The sequence below is a fragment of the Styela clava genome, chromosome 6 (genome assembly GCF_964204865.1).
Source record: "Styela clava chromosome 6, kaStyClav1.hap1.2, whole genome shotgun sequence".
NCBI lineage: Eukaryota > Metazoa > Chordata > Ascidiacea > Stolidobranchia > Styelidae > Styela > Styela clava.
This window is the reverse complement of record NC_135255.1, coordinates 11,941,440-11,953,667: the sequence shown is the minus strand read 5'-3', so window position 1 is coordinate 11,953,667 and position 12,228 is coordinate 11,941,440. Positions and strand designations below refer to the sequence as shown.

The window sequence follows — 12,228 nt, the reverse complement described above, 5'->3', positions numbered from 1 at the left end:
TTAGGGATACATGTAGCTCACGGTGAAATGATGAAAATCAGCCAGGCGCGCAGTCAGGATCTTCGAAAGGGAATGTTTCAAAATCGAAAACTTCCATTCTGCTATAAAACAGTCGCCGCGATTACGCGCTCGTTAAAAATGCCGAGTTTTTCAGCATATACCAACTTTTCTGTCCAGTAAAATATTCAATTCATGACAGCGACGAGAATCTAATACTTTCTTCTATATTGATATAATTTTGTGTCCAACGTGACTCGCGGTTACGTCTTCTTGCGTCAAAATATAAACATTGTTAGTCTGAAATACCACCCAATCTTTTGATGTAAAAGTATGAGATAAATATGCCTAATGGCTAATTGTATTTAGTTTCGATTGATTGTATGATAACTCTCAGCGAATTTCAATTCTGGGCAAAAATAAAGAAATATTAACGTTGTCTTGAAATAATTGTTGTGATTCAGGGAAAATAAACACCAACTAAAAGTGTTTACGGCCTAAATAACACGTCACGCTGACAAAAACAATCAGGAATTTTAGCAAAAAGCAATCGCAGCTGGTATTTGCGACTTTTTCAGTTTTCCAAGAATTTGAAAGGAGAGGGATGACCGACTGACTGCACACGCTTATCTACACCGATTTTGGGTACAGATTTCGGCCTCTCGTCGATTGCAGTTAAATATTGCATGTTTTTTTCAATGAATTTGTCGCTTTGTTATTTTTTGTTCAATTGTAGAATGTTTGTCGCACTACGAAAATAAGTATCTGAATATGGCTCAAATCGCTTGGCGTGCCATTAGAAATCCTCTCGCGTGCCACAATTGGCACGCGTGTCATGGGTTGCCGACCCCTGTTGTAGGGTATATGTGAATTTAATGGTTATGATCACTGATTTTCTCTGATTATCATGTATAGGAGTTCCAGGTTTTAATTGTGTGGGTGAGCTTTGGTGTACTCCTAAAGATCGTGTATCCTTATCAAAACTGGGACTCATTAAAAATCCTGTTTCGAATTTTGTTCTTTTTATCCTCTGTAAGAGATGGATTATATTCCTTTAACCCATCCATACACATGTTAGCGTGGTCATGCTATCGACCTTCGATTCGAGTCCGTTATTCGCGCCGTGCATGGGTTTGGAATGTGGCGGTGGAGGAAGCCTTAACTGACTTGTGGTTGCGTGCGTGAACCACCATGTGCTGGCGAGGCGGATACTGTCCCCTATCCCCCCAGGATAAATATTTTAATCCTAATGCTAATCTCACTCCCAAATTTGCATGGTAAACAAAAAAAAAAAAAAAAATTGAATCAATTAAAAAATAAAGAATGATGCACAAGACATTCATTTCCCCTGTTCTGTAAACTGAAAGCATACCAGGATGAGAAAATATCAATTAGTAGAACTAAAAACGACACAACACATATTATACGCACATTTTCAAAGTCAATCTGTGAAGGAAGAAAAAAAAAGACTTAAATTTATTGCGAGTAATACGATATAGAAACTGAATTTCTCTCTCAACATTGTCAAATATTGACATTAAAAGTTTGTCCTTCAGGTGGCGCACATGATCAACTTTTTTTATGCAGCAACATACTAATCTTTCTCAGGATTTAAAAAATGACAATGCAATTCCTCGCACACTCTTATATTATTAGGAGACATATTTCTGAAGAAAGTTACGAGTTACTACTGGAATTCCGAGATTTATAAAAGCTATCCTAATGTCTCCACGATTCAATCCGAATTAAAATGCGTGTAATAAGTTTGTATCTGCTCTATTCAAATTACAAATTTATCATTCTCATGATTAGGCTCCGAGACGATGGAGAGAAAAAATTCACGTGAAACACATGGATCGTCCATTTCTTGGCTGGACCGTTGGTCTTGTTATGGACAGTAATTTCTATCATGCTTATGCAAGGTAAGCCATTAGATATTTTACGATTTATTGCAATCCGCTCTCTCTTCCTCTATACCGCTAAAAGGTAGTTTTTTTTATCAGCCTTTTATTTTTATTTTTTTTACCCATCTCTGAAACAAGAATCGTTGAAGCTGGTGGTGGAACGTTTATCGACATAACTTCGAGGTATACTTCTGACTCTCAGTCGAAAACAAAAAAAGTTGAAACCAAACAACTTCTTACACACGTCCTTGTTACACCACAACTCGCCAGCAAGATATCGCGTTCAAAAGCTGAAGACGTACCTCATTTGAGAGCTGAATACTTGGCAATGTATTTAATCAAGGTAGGACCCGTTGTTTTTACACAAATTGAGCTAGGAAGGTGGTATGCTTTTTTGCAGGAGGTAGTGTTTATATGACAAATTGAGAAAAGCATGTAAATCAATGGTCGACAAACTGCGGCCCACGAACTAATTATTTTGCGCCCGCGAACGACTTTTAATACATATTACAAAAATTGATCCTAAATTCATAATTGTCCACACACAGATCAATGTCATGTACTGCTGTACGGCGCTAATTTTGTTGCATGGCGATGAGGGTAGAACATTCCAAAGTGCCTGGACGGGAAAATATATCTTTCCTGTGTCTTTCAAAACCTGTTTACTTGATATGCCATCCAGTATCGCAGTTATTGAGAAATTTAATATTGAACGTCATTACGGAACGTGTCATTGCAAATAACAAAATCGAGCCAAGACCCTGGGATGCGACTGCTTATCTGTATGAAAATTTAAAACGTGTAATGTACATGGTCGGAAGCACATATTGCTGTGAGCAGATTTATCCAAACTTGATATTCACACTATAAGAATAAGCATACTATCCTTGTCAGATCATTAATTGAATGACTCACAAGATCATTGAGAGTCATTCAATCAGCGACACCTTAATGCTGAATACAGCAGCAAATATTGCAACGGAACAATCGGATGGAAAATGATCTCAGAAACACACAATCATGGAACAACAATATATTCAAATAAATAAATTCTACTACAGGGTCTTCATTTAGTGTTAGATGGCTCATTAACGACACCCGGACAAAGTTGCCAGTTGATTTTAACGCTCTGACCTACACATAGAAACAACATCATCCTTTACACTGATGATGAGTAAATAAGAAACAATGTATCGCGTTTGATATAATATGAGAAACGGCCTCATACATGCCTCATTGTTAAAGGCGTTTAACACAAGGCTAGAAGTTGCGAGTGCGCCATAATTTGAAGTTTTATGGACGATTGTCCGTAGGCGGAAATTAATACGACCCGCACGCTACCGGAAAGGTGTATATTTGGCTCGCTAGTACACAAAGTATGCCGACCACTGATGTAAACGATGTCTTGTCGTTTGGACACACATATTTAAAATTGAATCTCGGCTATGCCTATGGTACTTGCTGCTACTTTTAGGTTTGTTTTAACTGACACGCGGGCCTGATTACCGAGTAGTTTCAAAACTTTACTCTTATTTTTTTCGATTTTCCTGATCATTCCTCGAGGCATACTCCGCAACGTTGTCACTTCCAATGGTTATTTGAAGCCATTATTGACGATTGATTCCAAATGTCGAAAGTGCTCGTTCTTCATGTTATGTACACTGTACAGCTGGTCAGTTTTGAAGTATCAATTTGAATTAGATACGTTCTTGTTGCATTTTATCGATATGTGCTGTGCTACACTGTGCTACGCGCAATATAAAGGATTGGCTCAGTTATAGGAGACAACATCTATGATGCCATACAAACAATTATGTCTGTATTGCCAGTATTTTAGTGAAGCGTCGCGAAAAATGACGTCGGAAATCTAAAATTACTTGAGTTATGTTGGCGATGATGTCACTACCATAGTGCCCATATACTTGAACATTGCTCTCTTTCGTTATAAACATGACGTGAACATCTCATTTTTTGTTTTTTTCGATACCTCAGGTATCGAAGGTATAGGTGGCTATTTCATATCGAATCACAATACCATTACTTGGAGTGCTAGATACGAAACATGTAATGTATACGGGGTAATTAGCGAACTGTTTTTCGCTATCGCTCGTAGCAAGTTATAATATATGTCGTCGTATGAGGCGTTAAAAATCCACGGGATACGCCATTCGACGAAAACGTTGTTGCTGACAACTATCTTCCCAATTCACATGGAGTTCTACCGAGTTTTAAAATCATCGAGGCCTATAGACTTATATTTGTTTCTACCATACCCACTACCTTTTTAATATTTTTTTAAGGATTGCTTTGATGTTTCAGCCTAAATAAAGTACCCTTGTCTGATGTCTAAATCGATTAATCATCCTCAAAGACGCCCAACTTCTAAATTAACAGCCCATCGTGCAAAACTGATATAATGCACCCTTACCAGAAATTTTTGTTGTTCTTGCAGTCTGGAAAAAATATTCGTTGATTTTCATTCGGCAGAGCCTAGACTGGCGTACTATCGATATGTAGTCTATTCTTTAAGTTGAGGCTGTTTTCAGTATTTGTTTGGACACGAAATGGAACTTTGTGGGTCGTCGTGTTATGGTGTTGTTTTTAGGACAAGATCGCATTAAATTTAAGCTTACTGGACGTAATCAAAAACACTTTCATTTTTTTCCTTGGAACATGCTGTTCACCTTAGAAATGTTGAGGGTTTTGAGAAAAACTCTCCAACGCGCGGATTCGTGACTGACCAATTTCGTTCCAAGGAAAGGCTTGTGTTTACAAAAACCCACGAGTGCCACCTTGTGTTCACATATTTTGGCATTTCGTGAAGTTATGATAATTTATGTAAATATAAATATACTCACCACATACAAAGTATACCATTAGAATTTAACTGACTTCAGTTTAATTTCACCCTAAGCTGAAACATGTTGGGATGTTTATTGGTTGTAAAGACTTGTTGGAGTATTTTTATTTCATCTTCCATATTCTCATTGGGGACACTGTCCGGAGGATCTAATAATGTAGGCATATACGTTAGAATGACATCATATTAAAGACTCATAATAAGTATATAGAGCGAATTGTTTTTCATCCTAAACATTACCGGCTTTAGTAATTCGATAATGAGGTATTGAAACTACAGTTATTATTCATACTGTATGCAAATAATCAGTTATCACTTACCCGGTGTCACGTCACAATATTAATTTTTACACAAGTCCTGGCTTTTACCCAGGCCAATGCACGACGCACTTACTATTTTCCTCCTTGTCAACTGTCGTCCTTAAGTATAATTTATGGATCTACTTTCGTTGCGGTCAAAGCTTAGGCGGGTACGCCGATCCAACTATTGAAAGTAAATTAGGCGGATAAAATTGGTGGCGAGTTTTTGTTTTGTATTTAAACGATTTTTACATCCTCTTCGTGACAAAGTCGCTTATGAAATTTTTATCAAAGTGGATACACTTGGTTTCGTAATACATATTATAATAATATGCGGTTATGGGTATCGTTCCCCCGTTCCCCCACCAAATATGTATTTTTATTGTTTTATGGGCCTGATAACCAAAAACCCATTGCACAATTATACACTAATAGACCACCTGTGTTGCAATAATCATCGACTGCCAACGATTATTTATGTATAAAATATATAGATTTAGTATCTCTCGTCTTATGTGGCCACTGCTAAATGTGCTATCTGTCATGTGTTGTAGGATAAATGTAACTATAGATCTTTCTACGTCAGAATAGCGAAATAATAATATCAAACAGTGTGATAATAAACTAAGTGACAAACGCATTTGCAGAAACAACACTGTTATGCATAGTTTGATTTGCCAATGAGCCATGGGACTATGTATATTATACATTTATATATGACATAGTTCAAAGCCCTTTTGACTGTGCAATAAAAAGTTCAAATATGATCATGCGTGGTGGTGATGAATTTTTAATATTAAAAGCAGTACTTTCGTGAGTTTACTCTATCGACATTCTTTGATTTTAATTAACCTTGGTCATGCTTGACAAACTTGTTTTTATTCAATGACATCTGTAACGACTGTATTACGTAAATAGCGTAGTAATCTTTACTACTATTTGCTTTTTATCCCGCCGATACCTTAATTAATATGTAGTTTATCATCTTTACCGCCTGTCAAACGCTTCACCTAAAAACAATTATCACTAAAATTACAAATCCATAGCTTTTAATATTGTGATACCACACTTCAAATCGACGAATCCCATCGGGTATGGCTAAATAAATGCCCGCTAATAGGCAACCGGCTCATAAAAGTTATGCTATTTTATAATATATGATGCTAAATAGGATATCTCTTTAATCAAAAATGGTGTGAATTGACATCCAGCCAAGGCTATCGCGTTGGGCGTGAGGCGCACCTACTCGAGAGAGATTGAATACTCGTCATGTATTCTCAAATGCTCTTTTACTGTCGTGATTGTAGCTTTGCGGTCACGACTGCTGAAAAATCGAATAAAATCACAGTCATTTTTGAAGTAACAGATGATCTGTTTTCGAGTATGAGCAATAAATGAAGTGGACTGGACCGCAATACATTTTATATTATTACTCGGCGGTTTCATAAGAAATTTTGGTATCATACCTCATAGCCAAAAGAAGTTCAGGTCTTTATATTTCCAGAAGTATTCGTGTTATATTGCACTTAATATCACGTACAAACATCCATTTTTACATGATGAACTTGACTCTTTTACTCAGGTTTAAGAATAATCCCCAGCTGCCACTTGATGCGTAGTCATGCGAGCGTTCTACGTTAAAAAAAGTCTACAATGTGGGTCCATTTGGGTATACATGGTACTTCATGCCACAAACCCGCAGACGGCTTGCACCAATTCCGGAATAGCTTGTTCACACCGCAGAATTTTTTCAGTTTAAATAGATTTTAATTAAATGTTGTCTGAGAATGTCAAGGCTGTTTAGATTCAAGTACATTGGTATAATGTTTCTTAATTTGTTACTATTTTGCTTCTTGTCCCACTTTGAATCCTTCCTATTCTGAATTCTTGGATTTTCTCCCATTATAGCAAATCACCAAATAAGAAAAATAGTGCAAGGTGGTTTTAAAGTCTTTTTGCAATCAAAATATTGTTATGAAGTCAGTTCTGAATATATATTAACCACATTTGTTAAATTTTAGAGTGTTTATTTAAGGCTTACTTCATTTATTACACATACACATGTCCACCATCAGCTTCACGAAGCACAAAGTTATTTTGTTACCGGATTTTACGGACACCTTGTGTAATGTAAAATGTTAACACAAGATATTTGGACTTGACTGTGCAGGAAAGGGATAGAACGCCGCCCAACCGTTGTTGATTAAATTTTGATTTGGCCCGACAGACGGCAACAATAACCCAATGAAAGGTTTCATTCCAGGGGCCCTCTATCTGTTACTGTCTAACTTGTCAATTAGAATTTCCAAATTTTCCCCCGTTGAAAATTTCTGGCTACGTCCCTGGTTATATCGATAAAAATGAGCATTCTTATATCGAGTATGTGAATACGTATACAGACTTTTCATATTGATTGGTAAGGCTTTGGAATACTAATTATTAATTCATTCTTATACAGTATCATTGTTTTTTACGGTTCAATGTATCACAAGTCCGCCTATTTGTTAAGTTCTTGGGGTTTTGTATTAGTTGTGCATTATCCTACTCAAACAAAACTTTATTTTCCCTAAAAGTGTATGTCCGGGTGTCTTTTGCTCATACAAAAATGAACAGGATTCGTTTGAAGGAGTATACAGGTATTCGTCATTGCGAATTGTTTACTGCTCTTTGCCGCGGTTTTTTCCATGAAATCTGAATTAAGCAGCGTCATCGAGTTTCATAACGTACTCGTCTTTGCTTTCTCCACAGATCGAAATGTTTTGTCTATATTCATTATGCCTTTTATTGAACACGTAAGTGGTCCTATTGATTCGTCATTTTGTATTTTTTATTATTGTACTTGTTGTTATGAAAAAAAATCGCCTTTCTCATTACCTACTGGACCAATTGCTTTGATATTTTCAGGGATTATTCCTTTTATTTATTTCCAAAATTTTGGTTTGCTTTTCAACGAATTCGTTTCATTGTGTGTAATGACATTTGAAATTGAAAATTTCACAACTTGTTGCGGTTCCGCGTTCGCATTAATAGTCAGGCGGAGTCGTGAAGTCTGTAGTAACGGTAGTCGGCTGTAACAGATTGGATACTCAAACTACTTCGTTTTTACTTTCGTGTCCAAATATTAAGCATCGATCTTTTCTTGCTTTGCTTTCGTATTTTTCGCACTGGTCCAGGTAACCAAATATACTCTGTTGCCGTGTGGAAAACATTGGGACTAAGATTAACTGAAGAATGGGCTTAGTTGGGGTGGAGATTCTTTAGTTGATGCAAATATTGTACTAGTCCTTAAAACTGCGTGCAGATTAAGTGTCAGGGATTTGTGTTCAAAGTTTAACGCCTCTTTGTACATGGCTATATATAACACGAAATGAAAGCAACTAACGTGAATGGAATTTTTTTAGGTGTGTATTCAAAGAAGTAGGGTCAATTAAAATTCTGGTCGGTTGAGATTAATCTGTTTTAGTTGGTTTTATACTTCGTTTTTGTCTATACTAATTGTTATTTGATTGTTCTAGTTGATCATCTTTAATAGTGTCACGTACGGTGGCTAGACAGTTTTTTGTTCGCTAATTAATTCAATTTCACGTGAAACAACTTTGTGGGGAAATCGACACCTTATCGGACAAAAGCGAAACGATTGTTGGATTTCAAAGTTGATTCGCAGCCGTTCGTCAATTTTAGGGAAATTTCCTTTTCATCCAGATAATAAAGATAAGGGTAATGCTTTAGAAAATTCCAGAAGAGTATCATCACTTCCAATAAATGTATATGCAAGGTATACAGACGCGCAGCAGCCAGGAATTTTTAAAGGGGGGGGGGGGTCAAAATCGGAAATTCCCATTCCCTTCTGAAAAAGTCGCCGCGATTACTCGCTCGTTATAGGAGCGGCCTTATTCAGCGTATACCGACTTTTTTTCGCGTAAAATATTCAATTCATAACAGCTACCAGAATCAAAAATTTCCTTCTATGCACATAAATTTTAAGCTTTAATATTTTATAATATTCTCATCTCACGTGGATAAGTTTTAGTAACACCACCGAATCGCCTTGTTCGATCAACTAACCCTGAAATATACCTAAAGGGTGTTCATTAAGTCTTGGTACAATTAAAGCTTTGTTATGAAGTCAGTGCCAATATATTTTAACCAGGTTTATTTCATTATGATCAGTGTACATTCAAGTTTTTTTCACTACATTCAATACACCTTTTCACCTTATTTAATAGGGACCTTTATGTACCCTGTAAATTTTATATACACCCTAGGATTCATAAATTGGCGGTAACTTTTAAACGACCGTGTAACTGGTCTATTGTTGATATCTTCACAAAATAGAATGACTTGTTTTTTCAGTTAGTTGGGTCAAATGGGTGCAATCTTGTCTTTTATATACCTATTATAAAAACAATACCAACACATGATACTCCAGACATTTTTCTGTTCAGTGGTTCAGAGTTTTGTTGATTTTTGAGTTATCTGATATTCAGGGTATTGTTTACAAGTTTGTTTCGAGGTAGTTTTGTTTTTAAAAATGAAGAAATTGGCGGGAATTTTTATTTGCCAGAGACCACGTGTCGTCTGGTTTGACGTTTGGGTGCTGGTGGTACGCGTCCGTTTACGATGTTGTCTTTGGATTTGTGCCACGGCCTCGGTATAATTACTAATTTTCCTGATGTATGTCGAGTTCCAGATTTCGAAACTAGGCATTAGAATGATTAGATGACAAAGTTTTGCCTTTACGTTTCTCTTTCTGTTAATTATTTCGTTCAAGTCTTTTCCTGGAACTTTTCGACCTCGTGGTGTACTTCACTTTAATTCAGTAATTAGGCCGATTGCGGCACTAATTGAAAAAACTAATAGCCATAATATTGGTCTTGTTAGCTTATCCTTATTTGCTACGTTAATTTTCTGCCTTTGGTGAAAAATTTCCTATATGACTGACCATACACATGCCATAGATAAGTCGACCAGAAACTGGTTAGTTTGACTACAGCCCATGCTTGCTAGAGTGCTATTTATTTCAATCAGAGAGAAAACCGCGACGATCGATGTCTGTCTGCGGTTGGTTGCATCAAGCAAACTATACGCCTTATCTCTGAGGAATCAAATAGATGTGTCTTCATTTGGTTTTCTTTATTAATTCTGTCTATTATTAGATGATGTGTATTTCTAGTTTTACTCACTTTGACATAAATGATGTATTGCTGGGAGTCTGGGACCTGCGTCTGCAATATTCATACAAAACTTTATCTTCGTCTTCTATTGTATTTAAAAACGAAATTCTATCTCACAATGGCAACGAATACTAGATTTTTATTTGGAGATGGTGTTGATCTCTGGTGAAATTATTGAGAAAATTGCTTATAAATCATTCATTTTGGTTGCTATATCAAAAGAATTTCATTTCTTTGCAAAAATGCGCAATATGTTTGTAAAATTGAGACAAATACCAAGTTAATTGAAGTTTCAATAACCCAAACGGGTTCACGGTACGATTGTTTGACAATATGATAACCGATTTATTTAGTAGGAGCGTTTAAATTTTTCGACATGTAGACCCAGAATTTTTTTTCACAAGTTAACAAAACGCTATACTTTTGCACTAAACAAACTGATAGTCATGCAATACAAAATATGAAAGTAAGGTTACTGCTTCTTCACAATTAACCCAAATCCATTTAATTGATTCCAACAGTGTTTTGATATCATTTTAAATTTGTGTGTATGTGTATTTTCCTCATATCTATAAAACAGACAAATATTTCAACATGGCGCGATTTGCGATTGCGACACATATTTCACTCAGGTGCAAATTTTACAAGGAGTCCGCATTGTTGAATTACATTGTAACGTGCGCTGTAACGACGTCGTTGCATAATGCGTAGTTCGTACTCAGTGTATGGATAACGGGACAACGATTTTTTCTCATGACGTAACGTCTGACAGGGATTGTATTCGCCACACTATGGTAACGTCCCACCAACGCGAAACGATTGGGATATTTATTATTACACAAAGTTTTTACATTTCGTGCTTATGTGAATTTTAAAGTCGATTTGCTCGATTTCATCAGTAGTCTCCTTCTCAGTTGTTTGATGGATGCAAAACGTTAATTTCAAATGGATAATTCAGTAATAATTTCAGTGTATGACTGCTACTCGACTTTGGGGTAAATGCACGTGAATGTGATAAATTGCACAGAGTGTGGAATCCAATTTATGGATTGTTTCGCATCAATTTAGGGAGTAGAGCCATATGTATCAGTAATCTTCATAATAGAGATGGAGGCGCAAAATGGTTAAATTACTTCCCATGTTGCCTATCCTCTTTGTTATGCTGTGTATGAGTTGGAGCGAGTGTTGTCCATTTGACTATACAAAAGCTTTGGGTACAAAATACACAACCTGCTAAAGGAATTGAGTGAACGCTCTAAACACTCACCACTATGGTGATCGCTCGCACAACATTTTTGATGTATAATTTCCTCGATAATTTTTCTCTATGGACCTTTCCCCGACCTTTGACCCCCGTAAAATTCTTCCTATACTTTACCATTGCAAAATTTCCGGGGCTATTTTTAGAGAGCTTTTGCGAGTTGGCGCTTGTAAAATGGGGTATATGTTTCAAACCATCATTATAATTCATCGCTGACAACAATCTGTTTTTTAAAAGTACCGGTAAAGAATTTTAGCCTAGTCTATCACAGCTATTCTACACTAATTTTTTATTAGTGCAATTAAATTAAAACTCCTAGGAAGACAGAGTAATCATTGAATTATCTGATTTATATGAAACTGAAAACTAACGAATAAACTTCAAAAGCACGAAAACAAGGTAATGTTTACAACCACGCTTGAAAATCTGTCTGAGTGAGAAAAGTGTCTAAGCGGATGCGAAAAGGGAGGATTGTTACGTCACTTTTTGCATCTTGCTGATTGGCCAATGTTACGAAGTAAACAAGGAAGTTGATGCTCGGGGAAAGGTCCATTGTTAATTCGAATCTACGTTTCTGTAAACTAATTTCAAATCTTCAAAGATTGTCGTTTTAAAACTATTACAACATACCTGATGTAATGAACATCACATGTCATCTTATTTTCTCTATTCAACCTGGCAAGTGATGTTGAAGTTAATTATCGTATTTCATTCAATTTTGTTTCGTCCTTGT

The 12,228-nt window shown here is 36.3% G+C and overlaps 1 protein-coding gene across 1 annotated transcript in view; it reads left to right on the top strand.

Moving 5' to 3' along the window:
- The window catches only part of LOC144424487 (uncharacterized), an 80,949-nt gene that overhangs the window by 1,952 nt on the left and 66,769 nt on the right, over positions 1 to 12,228 (top strand). The window contains exons 4-5 of the mRNA XM_078113839.1: positions 1,810 to 1,919; positions 2,040 to 2,244. Of these exons, the coding sequence (XP_077969965.1) occupies positions 1,810 to 1,919; positions 2,040 to 2,244 (315 nt within the window). The remainder of the gene's footprint in view (positions 1 to 1,809; positions 1,920 to 2,039; positions 2,245 to 12,228) is intronic.